The following is a 23,393-nucleotide window of genomic DNA, read 5'->3' on the forward strand; positions in this document are numbered from 1 at the left end:
AGCTCCGCACGCACATCACGTTGCCTGATTTTGATGTCAGGCATCGTGTGGCCACATGAAGGTATTGTTGGTGGCTGCGCACTACAATCATCGATCACAGAGTTGTCGGCAAAGAGTTTAGCCAGGAGGTCGGCTTTCTCCTGCGGACTGTGAGCTAGCGATCCGTCCGGATTTCTGAGCGGTGGCAGCGAAAGTTGGCAGAAATTGTTTTGCACAGACTTGGTCAGACGCCAGAAGCTACGGGAGCCCCTAGGATGCGAAATAAGGTCATGACCAATCTGTACAATGCGCTGTGCATCCGCTCTCGTGTATGCCTTCCTACAGGACTTGGAATTTTTATTGTAGTTTGCTTTCAGTGAGTCAATGTTAGATGCCCCGCTAATGCAGCCGTTGATCCACGCGCGATATGCCGCCTGCTTAGATGATACAGCGTCGGCACATTCACGCGTGAACCAACGGTTACGCGTACCCCTGTTGATGAGATCTGAGCTAGGAATGTAGTATTCCATTCCTAACATGATCTCATCAGCAACAGCAGCGGCACTAGCTGTCGGGTCATTCCCACTGAAGCAACGTTTCTTCCAAGGGACTGACGCATAGTAATCGCGCATACCGTCCCAATCTGTCGACTTATAGTGCCAAACGCGACGTTTGCATACCGCTGATGGCGGCAGCTTGGCCTGTGGCACTTTGGTAGATATAAGGCCGTGATCCGAAGAACCAAGTGGAGCTTGAACCACAACCTGATATTCCACCGGGTAGGAAGTCACCAGAAGATCCAGTAGAGAAGGCGCTTGCCCATCAATGTCTGGGATCCTGGTGGGCTGATCAACCAGTTGGGTCAAGTCGTGTGTGAGAGCAAAAGCATAAGCAGTTCTTCCAGCATGGTCAGTTTTGAGGGATTTCAACCATGATTCATGGTGAGCATTAAAATCCCCCAAAAACACCAATTCCGCGTTAGGAAACTGCTCTTGCGCAGCATCTGCCACCCGACTAAGATGGTCGAATAATCGGCTTGTCTCCAAGTCACCATTGTGGGATCTGTAGAGGCACACGTAGACTCGACTCATTATATAATGATTCTAGGTAAACAAATATGACATTTTTGTTTTTTGTTATTTTTGAACAAGCAAGGATTTATTGCACCTGTATCTAACGTCATCGCAAACTAGTTATAAATCTACTTTTTATTTTTTTAATATCAGTTGAGTATTAATGTCACAGATATAAAATGGTTTTTATTTGAGTTTTGAAACAACATACGGTTATTAAAAAGAACATGTCCTTGTTTATAGCATGTTGTGTCAATAAATAATACGAACTGACTAACTTGGTACTCAGTAACACGATACAAGTGAAAGATGTACAGACATGATACTTGTTATTAATAAGGTTTGTGGTCCATCAAAGACATTTAATGTTTTTTTTTTAAATTCTCTGTCTCGTTGGTATAGTGGTTAGGTTGTAAGGCAGCTCGTCAGAACCTGGACTTCAAAAACGCGGGTCGAGCCAGAAACTATTAAATTATGTGACAAAAAATTCTCGACAGCTATAGCATTAAGTAGTGTGGGATTCGTCGGTGTTAACATTCTCGTGTTGGAAAACATGTAAAGGCGTTCACCCTTCGCCTGAACTCTTTCTTGTGATAATTACCGTCCCAACGGATTATTATAGTAAGGTGGAGAGTGTTTCGACTGTATTGCGTGCATTGTAATATAATTTTATAGTTGCTTCTTATTTTTTTATAAAACTTAACTTCTTAATAATCGTTTGAAACAAGTTTTTCTCTTTACAAGATTTAATTCATCTTCATCTGTAACTATGACGTGATGGATGATTTTTTTAATTAATTTTAAACCAGTAAATGTCAACCAATTAAGCTGTAATTAAGCAAACCATTTTGGGATTGTTTACGATTAAGCTTAACACTCAATAGCTTATTTATATATCTAAATATAAATTTGATTATGTTAAAACACATTTACATCACATAGACCTAGACCTGAAACCAGAAACATAGACCTACGTTTTATTTAGGGTTGAATCGACACTTTCCTTTAATAATAATGCCTTGTCCACAAGCGATCTTTTGAGCATTTATTTTTTCGTTTATGTATAGAATATTTATATAGAACTAAGTACATGCAAAAAAATTTATAAAGTTTTATAATGCAGGTAACACTATTGCTAAAAAGACATTTAATAATATGTAGCCCCGAATTTATGCCTAGGCCCAGGAGCCCCTCTAGCTGAGAGACCCAGCTAAAAATATAATACAATACAATTTTGCTCTCTTTAGAATGGGGGTGCCTAAATAGTGGTCTTGGATCTCTAAGTCCGGACCGGACAATATGATTATTTTGTCACTATTTAACGAACCTCTCATGTTAACTAAAATAGGATTCGGTAAACCGTGACTCGCAAACTGTATTAGGCTCGTTTAGTTCCCCAAAATAAATTCTAAAACAGATAAACCAGCACGTACGCAAATAACAAGAGACCTCAATGCACGGCCACGATTACAACGATGAGACTAAAAATAAACATTTTCGAGAGAACATCATAAACATATGTTAATTTACAAGCATAACAGCGGCATAGACTATGACTCATATTATGGGAGCTGAGAGCATTTAGCGATAAGTTTATATGATCTACTTAATGAATAGAAGGCAGTTTCTGAAGGGCTTCCCTCCGTACTGGTGGTAGGCTTTTGACACTAAATAAAAAAACCGCAGATATTAGCCGGTGATTAGTAAACAATACTGTCTTCTTCTTTCCAATGTCATATTAATTATGATAGAAAAAGACAAATCATTGTTTCACTAAACAGTATATTAATAATGATAAAAACAGATAAACCATTGCGTAAAGAAAGAGTCGCCAAATATTTTTTATAAGTAAGGCCGATTATTTTTAATATATCTTTCTGAAAACAGTGGTTGACTGTCTCGTCCATAAGCTGACGCGACTTGCTTACGACTCATTAGCTTAAATGGCTTGTAGTCTTTTGTTTGTAGTGTCATTGTAGCAGTACCCGTATCCGTCTGTATGCTTAATGAAACTTACTGACTCATCTAGCTCAAGGAAAGATTGACTAATGAGACAAACATTTTAATGTCCTTTCAATTTTTTATGACATAATGATTAAACATTAATTTTAAATACAAATTTTAAAACAACTTCTTAATTTCGATAAGTTTTCCTTTCGAAAGCTTTTTTATTTTATTAAAATTTATGTTAATTGAACTACTGCGATTACAAACGGAATATCTGAATTCAAACACATAAATTTTAACTAACACATACGGTTAATTTCAAAGCCTTAATTGAGGGTTTTAAATTTTAAAAAACAATTTGTCTTCATTTCAGGTACTAACAGCAAACATCGGCACATTGCTAGATCTATACGGAGTAGAGAAGGGTCTGGACCACTATCGGTCTTCCCAGGAGTTGACCTTCGACGAGTTCCGATATTACCTTCAGCATGAAGTGTTCAGCTCGCTCCCTAAGACCTTGAACCTACCAGTTGCCAGAGAGTATGAAAAGAAGATTAGTGAAGTAGGTTACCTATTATTAATTTTAATACGCTGTCAGACACGCTTCGATTAATCGTAAAATAATATATATTTTTATCTTAAATTAAATATATATTTTAAAATAGTATCACTATATGTATGTTCTATATGATGAAATCACAGTGACGACAAACATACATGTACTAAATTTCAGTATGATCCGTCCCGTCATTAGAACCTGATGGAGTAACAAAAACTTTAGTAAAATTAATTAGTGGTAGGGCTTTGTGGAAGCTTATATAAATAGGTACCACCCATTCATCACTTATTCTACCGCTCAACAATACTATTTGGTGTTGTTGTATCCCGGTTCAAGGCGTAAGTGAATGTAAAAGTCACGAAGGGCATTCTTAGATCCAATAATCGGTGGCGTATGGGCACTGTAAAAAATGGTTTATATATTTTACATCCCCAATGTATATGGGCGGTGGTGCCTGCTTACCATCAGGTAGCACATTTTCCAGATCACCTACCTATTCTAAATAATATTTATTTATAATTTTTAGGTGTGCTGGTTCGTTTGCAAGAAGAATCTACTGGCGCGAGATAAACCCATCTTCAGTGATGATTCTGTGTTCAAATTGTTCAGAATTTTCTGTCTCCTAGCCGACTTGGTACAGGACGCGGATGACGCCAGTCATTACGTTGTAAGTTTTATTATTAAATTGTAATGAAAGGTGTTTTTAGTCGCAGATTTTGTGATATTGAGGCAATAGCAAACTGTATAAAATTATGTATATGATTTGAATTAATTTCGATATATTTATGATGTAAATAAAATAAAATTGTCCAATATCAATACTACTGTTACATTCCAGGGTCTTACAGGAACGTTCGAAATCATTAGTATGACTTAACATGAATGCATAACAAATATTTAAAAGTTTTTTTATCGTATAGTATGTAAGTGATATTCCTAAAACAATATATTCATAAACGATATTTTAAAATACGAATAATTTCCTTTTACTTTAAGTTTACATCGTTATATCTTCATGCGAATGGACTTTATTTTATCTCCATTATATAATTTCTCAGGCATATCATATTTATTAAAAGGCGTAGGTTAAAAGATATCCCAGCGGAGACGTTAGTTACACTTTACTATTTTTTTAGTTTTATTGAAATATGTCGTTATTATTAGCGAACTGATATACAGACAATTTCTTTGGATTCTCGTGTATACATTTTTAATTAAAATTCGATTCGATTTATTTATTTAACAGAAATGAATTTGATTATTAATTTAATTACAAACAATGTAATTCTTGACGTAATTACATTTTTTTTTAACTTATTATTTCTCTTACGCGAGTCGACATGTGTAAGCCTTATGGGACCGTTCATGACGGTTACATTTAAAAGTTCAATGACCATTTAACTTTTTTGTCAACTCTTTTACGATATTCTAATTACATACAACACACGTCAATTCTGTCCATCTACGAAATGTAGATTGACAGACAATTGACGAAGTGACGCCAACTTTATTATGAATATTATTTATCAAAATAATTTCATTGTTTGGACGTTGATATCAATAGTTCAAACAAAACAAAAAAAACAAAATCATTAACCTCTTTGTAGTGTAGTCCGATACCATATTATAATAACGAAAAAAATATTAAGCAATTATGAAAAAGAACGACGAAACTGTTAGGAATTATCTAACTTGTTATAGTAATTATCTATGGGAACATCTTAATGCCTTCCATTAGATGATAAATGTATGAGGGTCAATGCCGGTTGTGCTTATTAATTTTTCCACTAAAACTAAAATTCTAAACTAAGTGATGCTTTCCTGGATTTGAAGATTGATAAAGATCCACGTGTTGTTTCTACTGAACCATCTCTTATATTTACATTTAACACTTTTGTTGATAATGTTGTCTGTAGGTTTATGTTAAAAATTATTTATAATTATATATTTACATAAGAGAACGGGAAGTGCAAATTAAAAGTCGATATTTACATTGTCAGTCATTTTCATTAACACGTGCGAACTAAGCAACAACAAAACATAAACTAACGTGCAATACATCGTACACGGCACCGTACTGCGGTACGACGCCGCGCCGTCTCCTGGTAGTGGCGCCGTGCCGTTACACGGTGGCCGGTGCTAAACCGTAGACATGTGTCCACGCCCTAACTTAATCAATATATTTTTTTCTGTTCAATATAATCATAACATCATATTCATAAATAGGTCTTTTTCAAATTAATTCTAAACTAGCCGTTATATCCAGGTAGTACTACAGCCATCAGAAGCAGGTATAATCACGGAGCAGCTAGTCCACTGTCTGGGTCTGCGATGGGACGCAGCGGACTGGGAAGCACTAGGGTCATCAATAGGGCACTTCAAATGGACATCGTTCCTGGCCGTGCTAGAAGCAAAGTACTGCTGTGATCAGCAACTACACTCAGAAGCCTTATTAGAAGCTGTAGCTGAAATTTATGACGTATTCATTGAAGATATTATTAAAAAGGTTGGGCAATTACAAATTAAACATAAAAAAACTGATTCGTTAATCTTTCAATTTAGATTTTTTATAATAAGTCTTAGTAAAGTAACCAATTATTTTATTTTAGGGTTACCTTTTCAAACGCGGCTATCTTTTACCTACAATGAGAGAATACTGGTGCGTCCTCCAGCCTTGCGCTCTTACTTATTATAAGAGTTCCTCACAAAAAGACCAATGCGGTAGGATCGTCATAGATGAATACTGTTCAGTAGAAGCAGCCGTTGGTGAAGGGAAAATACAACGGTTTCAGCTCATCACTCCCGAGAGAACCTTTGAATTTGGGACTCAGGATCACAAGTGAGTTAATTTTGTTGTGTTGAATATTTAATACATATCAGCATCTTAAAAACAGAAGATTATTATTAGAGATAGTTTAATAAAATTAAGCTAGTTATTACATTTATATTTAAGGAGTCGTCTTCAATGGCTCTCAGCGCTACGCCAAGCGGCAGCAGTGTCCGGCGGAGCAGATGGCTACCAACGCCGCGCACGCGCAGGGAGACGAGGGGCGGGAGCGAGGAGGGAGCAAGAAGTTCGAGAAACGCGAGCAAGACTGCAATTAGAGGTGCGCGCGAGATTGGCAGCTGAAGCACAAGCCCAGGTAAGATTATAAGTATTTATATGTCGCTAAATACATCTTATAATGAACATTCAAATATTCTAGTTTAAAAGCTTAGACAAATAGTTAGTACTAAGTACCTAGTTTTTTTCCAGGAGTTAGCAGAATTGGCGCAACAGGATAACAAAAAATTAGAAGAACTGAAAAACGCCCAAGCAGAACTAGAAAGGCTTCTCCAAGAAGAAACACAAGCCAAGAGAGACGAAGAAATTGTTAGAGCATTACAAGCCAGGTATCTAAAAGAACTTGAAAAATTAAGATCGGTAGCTACAACTAGTGTTTTTAATACAAGATAAATATTATATTGATATACAAATATTGAAGTAACGTATGAATAAGCTTCTATATGAACAAATAACTTGTAATTTTCAGAGTATTAGCAGAAGAATGGGAGAGGAGGGAAGAATTAGAAAGATTACAAGAAGAACAAAACAAAATGCTAGAAGAAGAAAGACTGAAACGAAAACAATTCGAAATGCTGCAAGCAGAAAAAGAAGCACAATACAGAGGTTTGATTTGTTTAGTCTATCTAATATATTATATAGTAAGAAGCATGTAGTTTTGTTAAGACAAAGATTTAAAGCATATTATTACAATCAATTACTGTTTTGAGAAAATAAACACTTATTTTAATACAATATCGTACTATTTCGCTATACTTTTAATTAGAAGAAAATACGACAACTTTTAAATATATGACAAGCAGACATTTTGTGCCTGCCCGTACCATCCGGTTCGCCTATATGTCATCGCCGTACGAAAACCTCCTTACTTAGATCTTCGCAGCTATCTCTTACGGCTCGCCTCGACGTCGCGCGTAACAATATATTATATTGGTAGGATTGATTCCTATGACAATTTTTACTTTTTTACATAAAGAAATAGAAACAAATGTTTTACTCCTTTTACAAAAATTTACACGATGTTATGAAATATTTATAATTATACAGTAAAGTAACAGTCTGTGAATTTCCCACTCCTGGGCTAAGGCTCCCTCTCATTTTTTGAGGAGAAAGTCTTATGAGAAAGTGAGCTTATTCCACCAATCTGCTCCAATGCGGGTTGGCGGAATACACATGTGGCAGAATTTAAGCGAAGCACGAGATGAATTAAGAAACAAATTAAGCACGTGAAAATTCAGTGTCGCTTGCCAGGGCGCGAACCACTTTATCTAACCACTGGGCCATCTCGGATCTTATTTATAATTATATCCAATTAAAACAATAGTGCTATATACATATAAAAATAAAAATACACAAAGATATTGTGCTTATAATTCACTAATACTTTTAATAAACATCTATAACAGAAGCTGAACGTCGTCTTAAAGAGCTGGAGAAAGAGAAACAGAGCCTGGACGCGGAACTTAAAGCAGCACAATCAAAGATCTCCCAGACGGAGCACAACGCGCATGCGTTGCACGTTCAACTACGAGTAAATAAATATAATCCTTACTTATTAATATTATAAATGCGAATGTATGTTTGTTTGTTACGCTTTTACTATTACTTAACCAATAATCATGTAGTATCACATATACGTTGTCAGAAGTACAGAAAGAGATATAACACCCCCACTCCAGCAGACGCTGTCGAGGCCATTTGCGCCAAAAGCAACAGGTCAATTCGAAAAAAAAACCCACTCCCATCACACGCGGCAGATACCTCGGATGGAATCTAGTACATCATTATAATAAATATTGCTTAAGATGAGAAAATATATTGTCACTCTAAAGATACATAAGTAAAACAAATAGTTATTTAATTATACTCATGACATTTACATGTGGTGTCATTGCATAAATAAGATCGAAGCACAAATCGACTTTTCATCAGTCACTGGACGTTAATTTATCATTAAACTAAATATAATGTAAGCTAAACGTTTTATATCATAATGCAAATAGGTACTTAAAATATTTATTGCACGATATAAAAACAGTTATAAAACTAAGAATAGTTCGGCCAACTAGAATTGCAATTGTAATTTATCCTTAAATAATTAATTTTATTCTGATTCAACCATATAAATATTTACAAAGTAAATATTTCTGCTGTGATTCTAATAAATTAATTCATACACAACGAATTACTTAGGACCACAAATGTGTTGGGTACGTGATTGTGCGGTATAGGTATGATATCAAACCTAATAATTTCAGAAATTTAAATAGAAATTGTAACACATTATTTGTATTTCTAGGATCTAAACCCAGTACTTCGTAATGGCGAACGCGCGAGACGTGCGATATCGTTTGTGCCGACAACGAAGAGCTCATCCGACACCCTCATCGACCTCAGGGCTTTGAGACACTTAAAAACTCTACACGATGAAGAAAAGCTATAAAAATAAAATCTGTGGTATTTTTGTAAAATAGGAAAATAATTTAAAAAGTATTTCGAAAGATCATGTTTATTTGGAATGAGACAGCAGTCCCAAGAAATAAGGCAGCTTTTTAAAAGTTTTGTATAATATTTTGATAAAACTATCGTAACTTATCAATTTTGATGTGTATTTGATATTTATATTATACTTAGGTGCTTGTTTGCTAACTTTGATTACAAAATATTATATAAATATAAATTCACTTATCCAAATGAATATACAAACATATACAAAAAAATATTTCTTGCTTTCCGCAGTATTAAAATTGTATTCTCGAATAACGACTGCTTTTGTACAAAATAGTTTATTAAAGTAAAAAAAAACAATGAAATAGTTTTATAATTAAAATTTTTACAATTAAAGTAGAACACTTCTACTCCTTTCCGCCTTTCTTCTCTGCTGCTGCAACGGCCGCTTGCATTTTCTTCTGCAACTTCTTGAGCTAATGGGATTGTTTGTAGATTAAGGTACTATAGGAAATAGGAAAAACGGCTAAGGCATGGTAGAAAAGTAATGATATAAGGAAAAGGAACGGATTGAGGTTTTTTTCTTCCCCTTTTTACCTTTTCCTTTAAGCTGCATAAAAATATTTTTTTAAAGGAAAACCATACATTTTAATTGAATATCATAAATAATACTTTAGATTGTATATATTCAGCGTAATCGAAGCTGTTCTATCTAAGTTGTATTTGAAATATATATGTTGCGATTGCGTAAACTTGCCTCGAAAGTTTGTCATCATCATCATCAACAGCCAATCATTGTCCACTGCTGAACATAGGCCTCTCCCAAGGTGCGCCAAAGCTCCCTGTCCTCCGCCTTCCGCATCCAGTTGGGGCCCGCCACCTTCTTAAGGTCATCGGTCCACCTGGCTGGAGGGCGCCCTACGCTGCGCTTGCCGATTCGCGGTCTCCACTCTAAGACTCGTCTGCTCCAACGGCCATCGGTCCTACGACATACGTGACCAGCCCACTGCCACTTCAGCCTGCTAATTTTGCAAGCTATGTCGGTGACTCAGGTTCTTTTCCGGATAATCTCATTTCTGATCTTATCCTTCAAAGATACTCCGAGCATAGCTCGCTCCATAGCACGCTGAGTGACTTTGAATTTGTGGACTAGTCCCGCAGTTAGTGTCCACGTTTCGGCACCGTATGTCATGGCAGGTAAGACGAATTGGTTGAAGACTTTCGTCTTCAAACATTGCGGTATAGACGACTTGAGGACTTGACGAAGGTTGCCAAATGCTGCCCATCCCAAGCGAATTCTTCGATCGGCTTCCTTCTTGAAGTTGTTTCTACCGACTTGTATTATCTGTCCTAGGTATATTCACTAACAACTTCGAGAGGTTTCCCCTCGACGTGTATCGGTCCCGGCACGACATGCCTATTGAACATAACCTTGGTCTTGTCCAAGTTCATACCGAGACCGACACACCGGGAAGACTCGCCTAGGCTACGCAGCATTTCGGTGAATTGTTCCAGCGACTCTGCTATGATGACGATATCGTCGGCAAATCGAAGGTGTGAGATGTATTCGCCGTTTATATTGACTCCCATCTTTATATTGATACCCAGTCCAATCCAGCGTCCTGAAAACGTCTTCCAACGCGTTGGTGAACAGTTTCGGGGATATTACATCCCCCTGTCTCACCCCTCTGCGCAGTTGGATCGCCTTCGTCTTACAGTCCTGGATGTGGACAGTCATTGTAGCGGCGTTGTACAGACATCTCAGTACCTCGATATATCTCCAATCGACATGACATCTCTGCAATGAGTCGAGCCCTGCCCAGGTTTCGATGGAGTCAAAGGCTTTCTCGTAATCCACAAAAGCCATACACAGCGGCTGATTGTACCATCTGCCGAACAATATGGATGTGGTCTACGGTGCTGTAGCCTGATCGAAAGCCGGCTTGCTCTGGGGGCTGGAACTCGTCAAGTCGTCTGGCGAGACGGTTCGAGACGACTCTTGAGAACAGCTTATACACGTGACTCAGGAGGGAGATTGGTCTGTGGTTTTTCAAGAGGGTTTTATCGCCTTTCTTGAAAAACAGTACCACCTCACTCCCGCTCCACGTTTCCGGGGTCTTGCCATGTTGGATGACGGAATTAAAGAGGCTTGCTAGCTCTTTCAGAACCGGAGTCCCGTCTGCCTTAAGCAACTCTGTTGTGATTCCGTCATCTCCCGGAGCTTTGTTGTTTTTAAGCAAGAGCCGCCCTAATCTCGCCTTGGTCAACGACCGCGAGCTCCTCGGAGTAATGGCGCGTAAGAGGGGCGCGCTGGTCATCAATACTGATTCCCCCGGGTTTATCCGATCTTGAAGAGAACAACTGCCCATAAAACCTCTCTACTTCTCCGACAATCTCAGGCCTAGAGGTAACGACCCCACCATTTTCAGTTTTAAGTTTTGTCAGACGCGGCCTCCCAAACTTGCGAGCGAACACTTTCGATCCCCGATTTTGCTCAATCGCAGCCTTGATGGCACGGGTATTGGAGCGTCGGAGATCGCGTCGCGTCAGCGTTTTTATTGTTCGATTTAAGGCCTTATCTGACAAAAACGATGGTAGTTCTCGTCGTTTTCTCATGAGCTCGAGTGTCTCAGCAGAGAGTTTTGGTGCGTTGTCTCTTCTCTGTGGCGGAAAACACTTGCGGGATGTGTTTTGCAGTATTTTGACCAGCGTGAACGCTGTGAATTGATTTTGAAGTTCTGCCATCAGTGGAATGTATTCTTTATCTTGCTCAGCTAACTTTTCCTAAATAAAAAATACTATTATATATATTTACTTAAGAACCAACATGTCCCCCATATATGTGGCGATGAAGGAAAACATTGTGAAGAAACCCTGCCTGTATCGGTTGCATTTTCGGTACATGAAGTGTATATCAATGTGATGTGTAAACTGCCTCGTTGGTCTAGAGGCTTGATGTAAGGCCGCAAACCTGGAGGTCCTGGTTTCAATTCTGAAAAATCCTCAGTAGGAACCCGGAGTCTGAAAGTTGCAATTGTGTACACTCCCGTGCCTCTGAAAGCACGTAAAGCCGTTGGTCCTGCGCCTGAACTGTTTCCGATTGTGTTGGATTACCGTCCCATCGGATTATGAGAGTTAAGGAATAGAGAGTGCACCAGTGTTTACGCACACACTTGTGTACTATAATATCTCCTGCGTAGTTGGCTAATCTCTCTTGAGATTGGCTGCCGTGGCCGAAATCGGTCTTTAGTGTCCTAAAGACCGATTTCGGCCTTTAGGACACTAGATTATGATATATTATAGAATAATGTCTTATTATTATTATTATTATCAATGCAATCAAACGGCATAAAGAGAAGGCCTTGCTTACAACTTTCATTTACGTACATACGTGTAAAATCTAGCCATAAAGCATTAAAATTGTAAAAAGGAAATCGTTAGAAATTCCATTTTAATTTTGCGTTGTTACAAATTTTAATTGTTTAATAAGATTTTAAATCACTTGCATATAAAAGTTGAAGAATAGTGACTCTTATTTTTTTAAATTATATCTGTATCTGTTTTTATACAAATATTCAAGAAAAACACTTAAACAACTTAAGCTTAAACAAGAAAATGTCAATTCGGTATATTAACAGTGAATATCAAACCTGCAGTTCTTGACATTTTTGCACTTCATCTTCATACTTCTCAATATTATCGTCGAGATTGACTTATTTTTGTCCCATTTCAAGGTCGTTTCATTTTCTGTAGCCAAGACAACAACTGGGTCTCTACCTTAAATCTAAAATATCATAAAAAAAATGCCACAATTTAAGAGGTAGTTCTAGTGTAGGTAGAATTCATAAAATATACACAAACAATTTTAGTATTTTTAATTTTTTTAATACTCAACAATCCACACAGACAAAAAAATCTTAAATTCATTGTTTTGGGTTCTACTGCTTTAATAAGGATGCCCCAATAGAAGTTTTAATTATATCAATATTTTCCATGTCCTACAAAAAACATCTAATTATAGTAATCCGGTTCGGTGCGACCAACTCACTGTATATGATCTCCTGGTACATGAGACAATTAATCCAAAATAATAACTTAATTAAGTATATGAATGAGTATTTTCAAATAACCTACTCAACTATCCACACAGACAAAAAAATCTTAAATTCATTGTTTTGGGTTCTACTGCTTTAATAAGGATGTCCCAATAGTGGTTTTTATTATATCAATATTTTCCATGTACTCACAGCGATTAGTTAAATTCAAGCTTTTCTTACTGTTTATGATCTCCTGGTACAGGAGACACTCGCTCCAAAATAATTACTTAATTAAGTATATGAATGAGTATTTTCAAATAACCTACTCAACTATCCACACAAACAAAAAAATCTTAAATTCTTTGTTTTTGGTTTTGATTCTCCAATAGTAGTTTTAATTATATCAATATTTTCCATGTACTCACAGCGATTAGTAACATTTAAAGCTTTTCTTACTGTGTATGATCTCCTGGTACAGGAGACACTTGCTCCAACATAATTACTTAATTAATTATATGAATGAGTTGTTTCAAATAACCTACCTACTCAACTATCCACACAGACAAAAAATCTAATTATAGTAATCCGGTTCGGTGCGACCAACTCACTGTATATGATCTCCTGGTACATGAGAGAATTAATCCAAAATAATTACTTAATTAAGTACATGAATGAGTATTTTTAAATAACCTACTCAACTATCCACACAGACAAAAAAATCTTAAATTCATTGTTTTGGGTTCTACTGCTTTAATAAGGATGTCCCAATAGTGGTTTTTATTATATCAATATTTTCCATGTACTCACAGCGATTAGTTAAATTCAAGCTTTTCTTACTGTTTATGATCTCCTGGTACAGGAGACACTCGCTCCAAAATAATTACTTAATTAAGTATATGAATGAGTATTTTCAAATAACCTACCTACTCAACTATCCACACAGACAAAAAAATCTAATTATAGTAATCCTGTTCGGTGCGACCAACTCACTGTATATGATCTCCTGGTACATGAGACAATTAATCCAAAATAATTACTTTATTAAGTATATGAATGAGTATTATCAAATAACCTACCTACTCAACTATCAACACAGACAAAAAAAATCTAATTATAGTAATCCGGTTCGGTGCGACAAACTCACTGTATATGATCTTCTGGTACATGAGACACTTAATCCAAAATAATTACTTTATTAAGTATATGAATGAGCATTTTCAAATAAATACTCAACAATCCACACAGACAAAAAAATCTTAAATTCATTGTTTTGGGTTCTACTGCTTTAATAAGGATGCCCTAATAGTAGTTTTAATTATATATTTTCCATGTACACACAGCGATTTGTAACATTTTAAGCTTTTCTTACTCAACTATCCACACAGACAAAAAATCTAATTATGGTAATCCGGTTCGGTGCGACCAACTCACTGTATATGATCTCCTGGTACATAAGACAATTAATCCAAAATAATTACTTTATTAAATATATGAATGAGTATTTTCAAATAAATACTCAACAATCTACACAGACAAAAAAAAATCTTAAATTCATTGTTTTGGTTTCTACTGCTTTAATAAGGATGTCCTAATAGTAGTTTTAATTATATATTTTCCATGTACACACAGCGATTTGTAACATTTTAAGCTTTTCTTACTGTGTATGATCTCCTGGTACACGAGACACTCGCTCCAAAATAATTACTTAATTAAGTATATGAATGAGTATTTTCAAATAACCTACCTACTCAACTATCCACACAGACAAAAAAATCTAATTATATAATTCTGGTTCGGTGCGACCAACTCACTGTATATGATCTCCTGGTACATGAGAGAATTAATCCAAAATAATTACTTAATTAAGTACATGAATGAGTATTTTTAAATAACCTACTCAACTATCCACACAGACAAAAAAATCTTAAATTCATTGTTTTGGGTTCTACTGCTTTAATAAGGATGTCCCAATAGTGGTTTTTATTATATCAATATTTTCCATGTACTCACAGCGATTAGTTAAATTCAAGCTTTTCTTACTGTTTATGATCTCCTGGTACAGGAGACACTCGCTCCAAAATAATTACTTAATTAAGTATATGAATGAGTATTTTCAAATAACCTACCTACTCAACTATCCACACAGACAAAAAAATCTAATTATAGTAATCCTGTTCGGTGCGACCAACTCACTGTATATGATCTCCTGGTACATGAGACAATTAATCCAAAATAATTACTTTATTAAGTATATGAATGAGTATTATCAAATAACCTACCTACTCAACTATCAACACAGACAAAAAAAATCTAATTATAGTAATCCGGTTCGGTGCGACAAACTCACTGTATATGATCATCTGGTACATGAGACACTTAATCCAAAATAATTACTTTATTAAGTATATGAATGAGCATTTTCAAATAAATACTCAACAATCCACACAGACAAAAAAATCTTAAATTCATTGTTTTGGGTTCTACTGCTTTAATAAGGATGCCCTAATAGTAGTTTTTATTATATCAATATTTTCCATGTACTCATAGCGATTAGTTACATTACAAGCTTTTCTTACTGTGTATGATCTCCTGGTACAGGAGAAACACGCTCCAAAATAATTACTTAATTAATTATATGAATGAGTTTTTTCAAATAACGTACCTACTCAACTATCCACACAGCAAAAAAAAAACCTAATTATAGTAATCCGGTTCGGTGCGACCAACTCACTGTATGTGATCTCCTGGTACATGAGACAATTAATCCAAAATAATTACTTTATTAAGTATATCAATGAGTATTTTCAAATAATTACTCAACAATCCACACAGACAAAAAAATCTTAAATTCATTGTTTTGGGTTCTACTGATTTAATAAGGATGCCCTTATAGTGGTTTTAATTATATCAATATTTTCCATGTACTCACAGCGATTAGTTATATTACAAGCTTTTCTTAGTGTGTATGATCTCTTGGAACAGGAGACACTCGCTCCAAAATAATTACTTAATTAAGTATATGAATGAGTATTTTCAAATAACCTACCTACTCAACTATCCTCACAGACAAAAAAAATCTTATTATATTAATCCGGTTCGGTGCGACCAACTCACTATATATGATCTCCTGGTACATGAGACACTTAATCCAAAATAATTAGTTATTAAGTATATGAAGGAGTATTTTCAAATAAATACTCAACAATCCAGACAGACAAAAAAAATATCTAATTATAGTAATCCGGTTCGGTGCGACCAACTCACTGTATGTGATCTCCTGGTACATGAGACAATTAATCCAAAATAATTACTTTATTAAGTATATGAATGAGTATTTTCAAATAAATACTCAACAATCCACACAGACAAAAAAATCTTAAATTCATTGTTTTGGGTTCTACTGATTTAATAAGGATGCCCTTATAGTGGTTTTAATTATATCAATATTTTCCATGTACTCACAGCGATTAGTTAAATTCAAGCTTTTCTTACTGTGTATGATCTCCCGGTACAGGAGACACTATCTCCAAAATAATTACTTAATCAAGTATATAAATGAGTATTTTCAAATAACCTACCTGCTCAACTATCCACACAGACAAAAAAATCTAATTATAGTAATCCTGTTCGGTGCGACCAACTCACTGTATATGATCTCCTGGTACATGAGACAATTAATCCAAAATAATTACTTTATTAAGTATATGAATGAGTATTTTCAAATAACCTACTCAACTATCCACACAGACAAAAAAATCTTAAATTCATTGTTTTGGGTTCTACTGCTTTAATAAGGATGCCCTAATAGTAGTTTTAATTATATATTTTCCATGTACTCACAGCGATTAGTAACATTTTAAGCTTTTCTTACTGTGTATGATCTCCTGGTACAGGAGACATTTGTTCCAAAATAATTACTTAATTAATTATATGAATGAGTATTTTCAAATAACCTACTTACTCAACTATCCACACAGACAAAAAAATCTAATTATAGTAATCCGGTTCGGTGCGACCAACTCACTGTATATGATCTCCTGGTACATGAGACAATTAATCCAAAATAATTACTTTATTAAGTATATGAATGAGTATTTTCAAATAAATACTCAACAATCCACACAGACAAAAAAAACCTAAAATACATTCTTTTGGGTTCTATTGCTTTAATAGGATGCCCCAATAGTGGTTTTTATTATATCAATATTTTCCATGTACTCACAGCGATTAGTTACATTACAAGCTTTTCTTACTGTGTATGATCTCCTGCTACAAGAGAAACACGCTCCAAAATAATTACTTAATTAAGTATATGAATGAGTATTTTCAAATAACCTACCTACTCAACTATCCACACAGACAAAAAAATCTAATTATAGTAATCCGGTTCGGTGCGACCAACTCACTGTATATGATCTCCTGGTACATGAGACAATTAATCCAAAATAATTACTTAATTAAGTACATGAATGAGTATTTTCAAATAAATACTCAACAATCCACACAGACAAAAAAATCTACGAACCTTTTAACTTCGTCAGTATTTGTAGGTATGGGATATTTTTGTAGGATTTCGATTTTTGCAGGGTCAGGTAATAAACTCCATCTTTTGAAACTAAATGTCCTAAATAAAGAATTTCTTTCTTCAAAAAATTACATTTCTTGGGATTTAACTTTAAATTAACTTTTCTTAGCCTTTCCATAACGTCAATCAAATTTTTATTATGTACGCTCAAATTTCTTCCAAATACAACTAAATCATCTAAATAAACAAAACACTTATCAAATGTTAACCCTGACATTGCAACTGACATGGCTCTCCTAAAAGCGCTAGGACTAGTCTTTAAGACTCATGGGTAATCTTTTCATTTGGTATTGACCAGTGTTTGTCGTAAAAGCCGTGTATTCCCTACTTCGTTTATCTAACTCTACCTGATAGTAACTTTGATTAAGATCTAAGTGTGAGAAATAGATAGAACCACAGAGAGAGTCTAAAATTTCATTTATATTTGGCAAAGGGAACTTATCGTCCACAACGCAGTCATTAAGTTTCCGATAGTCGATAACAAGTCTCCACTTTTTATCACTATCACTTTTTTTCGTACTAACAAAATTGGACTTGACCACTCACTCTTAGCTTCTTCTATAATGTCATTCTTAAGCATTTCTGTAATTTGATTATTAACTTCATTTTTTAAAGAATGGGGTAATCTATACTGCTTAACATATACCGGACTCGTATTTGGTTTCAAAGTTATTGATTGTTGATAAATATTGTTAGTATTTAATTTATCGCCTGGCAAAAAGAAAACATCTGAATACTTTGCACATATATCCTGAATGGATTTGCGCTCCTCTGTATTGAGGTGATTTAAATTTAAAATGTTGAATAAAGCTTTAGCCCAATTTAAATCATTAGCAGTTGACCTAAAGTCGCATAACTCATAATCTTGAATCGAATATATTTCCGGTTGAAACATTGGCAAAGTAACATCATGTTCATTGGTATTTAAAATTTTAACAAGTAATCTGTTATTTCGTATCCTACTGATACAACCTGCAAGGAAAACGTTATCAGCTAATTGCTGACTGTGGATAACAAAGTCATTTTCCGAATCATTATCCAAAAGTAAGTAATGAAATGATTCACAACGCGCAGGTATAATTATTTGGCTTACCTGCGTTATTTTGTGGGAAATATGATCTTTGGCCGCGAATCTGTGGTCTAGTATGGAAATTAAAATGAGAATGTGACTTACCTCTTCCACGAGTGGAGAAAGAAATGCATGACATCCTCACCTCGCGACGAAGATGCAGCTGACAGCTCTTCATCTTTCGCAGCTTGAATCGCCTCGTTTAGGTGTTTGTAGTTGCGTGCTGCAATAATCGTACTTAGTCATGAATTTCTTAGACCGTCAGAAAAACGTTGTATTGCGAATCGCTCATTAATAGGTTTTAAAATTTCGTATTTTTCAGCATCGCCGTCTGCCTGAGCTATCGTTAAATCTGCAAATAAGTTCTCTATCTCGGTTCCAAACTGTTCTATAGTGCGATATCCTTGAGATACAGTTTGTAGCCGTGATTGTATTGCGGTAGGACTTTTCTTTACCAATAATTTGTTTTTTAAATCCTTAATTAAGTCTTTTGTAGAACTGTATTCAGGCAACATACGTAATTTAGCATTCTGTGACAGCCTACTTTTTAAAACAAATGTAATTAGTAATTTTTTGACCCGATGATGACAACATATCCGAATATATTTCTATAGAGTCAATGATACCTTTAATGCTGTTTTCGTTATTATTCATAACAGAAATTAAACTACATGCTGTTTTCAAATCGAACTCCATTTTTAGTTCAGGATTCGAACACGTTTCGCTGTCACTGTCACTACTACTCATATGACATGCAGGCTTAGAACATAAATTGATAATTTGTGAGTGGTATGACTTTATTTCATCGCTTATTGAAGCAATGAATGTAAGAGACTTTGGCTTTATTTCTTTAGAAGTAATACATTGGATTATATTCGAACTTTTCTCAAATATTTTCTCAGTTTCCGCTAACTTATTTTTTATAACATTACCTTGATATCTTAACTTTCCCTTCTTAATTAAATATTTTCTTATCAAATTAAGTTCATCTAAACATTTAACTAAATCATCTTCCATTCCCTTATAACAACATATTTATAAAAGAAATACATAACAAGTATATTAACTCACTTACGAGTAGTTACCATGGTAGGGGCTACGACCTGATACATTGCAATATGAAACTCTTTGTTTACATTATACATACTTAATCGATTAAATAATATTAATAGGATACATTTATTTTACTAGATTCTACACTAATTCGTTAAAAAAAAATCACCTTAAAGTTTATAAATAGTCATTTTAACAGTTCAAAGTTTATTTCTGAAATGTTATTGGATCACTTTACAAAACACTCACGCACTTTTTATTAATATTAAATATAAATACCTGGTTTTCACGCACTTTCTTCGTAATTCTAATGCCGTCACTTCTCTACTGGTTGGGTATGTCTCTTGCGCGGGTGAATGACCGTCTTAAGTTGTTTTGCGTGATCTTATCCGATATCCAATTTTTGTGGCATTTTTTGTACTTTTTATAAATAAAGTACAGTGCTGCAATGCCCAGTAGCACACAATATATCCTGAATGGATTTGCGCTCCTCTGTATTGAGGTGATTTAAATTTAAAATGTTGAATAAAGCTTTAGCCCAATTTAAATCATTAGCAGTTGACCTAAAGTCGCATAACTCATAATCTTGAATCGAATATATTTCCGGTTGAAACATTGGCATAAAACTATGCTGATTGTAGACAGATGCATTCGTATTTCTTCAACTTGTGCCTGGTTCGAGCCTGCGGCGTTTTGATTTACAAATACTGTTTCTTTCTCGACGCTGGATCGGCACATAGTTAGTTTTTTTTTTTTTTTTTAATAAAACAGTAACGAAGAATAAACTTAAATTTCTACATATTGCTTTAATTTGAACTTATATCCAATTCTTCAACTCATCGTCCGATTTTGGAGCTGCAACACTATACTGCGATCAAATTCGCGTCGCGCGCCTCAAATATGGCAGGGTCGCCATGAGGGGACTTAATGTTATTGAAACGAGTGTATTTGGTAGAAGATGATTTATTAATGACTAATTAGTACAACGATCTTAATATTTATACGCCATCTGACTTACATACTACTTATTACACTACAATACATTGCTATGCAGACGATAGTACAGTGCATGGTGGATACCACGGACGCGCAGTGGCTGGGCGAGCGGAAATTGAGGAGAGGCGGAAGGATCTTGTCATTGAACTCGATAGGACTTTAGAGCTCATCGCCAAATGGGGCTCTGATAAACTTGTTGAGTTTAATGCCAAGAAAACACAGGTATGCGCTCTCACGGCGAAAAAGTCAACATTTTCCCCTCATCCCTCCCTCTGTGGTACTCCGCTGGTGATGCAAAGCAAAATCGCCATGCTGGGGATTGACGTTCGCTGCGACCTTAGTCCAAGGGATTACATCGAGGCTGTTATAAAAACAGCTTCACGGAAACTTGGAGTTCTAAACAAGGTGCGGCGCTTTTTCACGCCACAACAACTGTGCCTGCTGTACAAAACACAGGTACGGTCTTGCGTGGAATATTGCTCGCACCTTTGGGATGGCTCCTATAAGTACCTACTTGAGGCCTTGGACCGGTTGCAGCGACGTGCCGTACGCATTATTGGCGACGTAAAGGTCACAAACACCCTTGAACCTTTACAATTGCATCGTGAGATAGCAGCACTGAGCGCTTTCTATCGACTGTATCACGGCGAGTGCTCTGAGAAATTATTCTCTCTAATTCCTGCTTCCCCCTTCCTTCTTAAGTCCACGCGAGCTGGTTCTCGATGTCACCGCCTAACTGTGACATCAATTCCATCGCGAACAAAGAAATTTGGCAACTCCTTTCTTTGTCGCACTTCCAAAAAATGGAATTCCTTACCAGCTCACGTGTTCCCCTCCTCTTACAACCCGGGTTCCTTCAAACGAGGCGTGAAGAGGCATCTTGCGGGCCGGCAAGGCGAAGGCGGCTAATGCAGAACGTTTTTCCCGTCTGCACTGGCCGTCGTCGCGTTTGGACTCTACTACCACTTACCATCAGGTGGAGTAGAGTCATTTGCCCTCCCGGCGAACATAAAAAAAAAATCCACACAGACAAAAAAATTTAATTATAGTAATCCGGTTCGGTGCGACCAACTCACTGTATATGATCTCCTGGTACATGAGACAATTCATCCAAAATAATTACTTTATTGACTATATGAATGAGTATTTTCAAATAAATACTCAACAATCCACACAGACAAAAAAATCTTAAATTCATTATCTTGGGTTCTACTGCTTTTATAAGGATGCTCCAATAGTAGTTTTAATTATATCAATATTTTCCATGTTCTCACAGCGATTAGTTACATTACAAGCTTTTCTTACTGTGTATGCTCTCCTGGTACAGGAGACACTCGCTCCAAAATAATTACTTAATTAAGTATATGTATGAGTATTTTCAAATAACCTACCTACTCAACTATCCACACAGACAAAAAAATCTAATTATAGTAATCCGGTTCGGTGCGACCAACTCACTGTATATGATATCCTGGTACATGAGACAATTAATCCAAAATAATTACTTAATTAAGTATATGAATGAGTATTTTCAAATAACCTACTCAACTATCCACACAGACAAAAAAATCTTAAATTCATTGTTTTGGGTTCTACTGCTTTAATAAGGATGCCCTAATAGTAGTTTTAATTATATATTTTCCATGTACTCACAGCGATTAGTAAAGTAACATTTTAAGCTTTTACTGTGTATGATCTCCTGGTACAGGAGACACTTGCTCCAAAATAATTACTTAATTAATTATATGAATGAGTTTTTTCAAATAACCTACCTACTCAACTATCCACACAGACAAAATCTAATTATTGTAATCCGCTCCTGCTCGTCTTTGGGCATGTGTTGGAGTACGGAACTGTCCAAAGTCTCGTAGCCTTTGATTAGCGTTTAAGATTACGCTGGCAGTAGGTACTCGGCGATTGGGGAACATCTCCCGGTACAAATTGATGGCACCCGGTAAGCTATCATTCGCACGCGCATAAGCACGAACCTTGTCCAGGTATTCTGCATTTGTGTATTGATAAGCCATACTTAATTATTAATGACGAATCACACACGACAGATTAGGTATACGCTTACGATCGATCGCTAGGCGCGCGCGCGGGAAAACGGACATACGAACCTTACGGCAGCGCTCGTCCGACTAATTGGCCGCGGGGCAGGTGTTGCGGATGTCAAGCGGCACAGTACATCACCGCGCCGCACGCGCCGCCGACGCCGCCGTCTTTTGTCCACACTTCATTTATTTAAATTTAAATTTTTGTAAATTTGGTCAAAAATTAAGTACCTATTTTTTTACATAATTCGAATGAGAATCATGTACCGAGTATCCTCCTAAAATATTGATAGTATTCAACCAGTCACCTGTATACTACGTATTAAAATTATAAACATAACCAGTGAAAACCAACTAATGATTATTATATGCACCACACAATACTATTGAATCATATTTTAAATACATTTTTAATTTTAAGGAAAAAAATTACTAAAGGAAATATATTCTATTATACATATTTGTTACCTTTGATTTTCGCCAGCAAATTCTCATTAGAAGCCTCAAGTTTCCTGGTATTAAGCTTAGT

At 35.8% G+C, this 23,393-nt stretch overlaps 1 protein-coding gene across 2 annotated transcripts in view; it reads left to right on the top strand.

Annotated features, from left to right (window-relative positions):
* The window catches only part of LOC126773668 (differentially expressed in FDCP 6-like), a 39,260-nt gene that overhangs the window by 13,976 nt on the left and 1,891 nt on the right, over positions 1 to 23,393 (top strand). Inside the window, exons 2-10 of one of the 2 annotated variants that reach the window (XR_007669760.1) lie at positions 3,373 to 3,561; positions 4,085 to 4,225; positions 5,825 to 6,064; positions 6,168 to 6,397; positions 6,512 to 6,701; positions 6,815 to 6,951; positions 7,092 to 7,228; positions 8,029 to 8,153; positions 8,922 to 9,466. Coding sequence is in view for 1 of the 2 variants with exons in the window: in XM_050494730.1 (XP_050350687.1) it covers positions 3,373 to 3,561; positions 4,085 to 4,225; positions 5,825 to 6,064; positions 6,168 to 6,397; positions 6,512 to 6,701; positions 6,815 to 6,951; positions 7,092 to 7,228; positions 8,029 to 8,153; positions 8,922 to 9,065 (1,533 nt within the window). In the remaining variant the exon portion in view is untranslated. Of the gene's footprint in view, positions 1 to 3,372; positions 3,562 to 4,084; positions 4,226 to 5,824; positions 6,065 to 6,167; positions 6,398 to 6,511; positions 6,702 to 6,814; positions 6,952 to 7,091; positions 7,229 to 8,028; positions 8,154 to 8,921; positions 9,623 to 23,393 lie in introns of those variants that run through there. The other variant, XM_050494730.1, reaches the window with a different exon arrangement.

This window comes from Nymphalis io, chromosome 15 (assembly GCF_905147045.1).
Source record: "Nymphalis io chromosome 15, ilAglIoxx1.1, whole genome shotgun sequence".
NCBI classification, from domain to species: domain Eukaryota; kingdom Metazoa; phylum Arthropoda; class Insecta; order Lepidoptera; family Nymphalidae; genus Nymphalis; species Nymphalis io.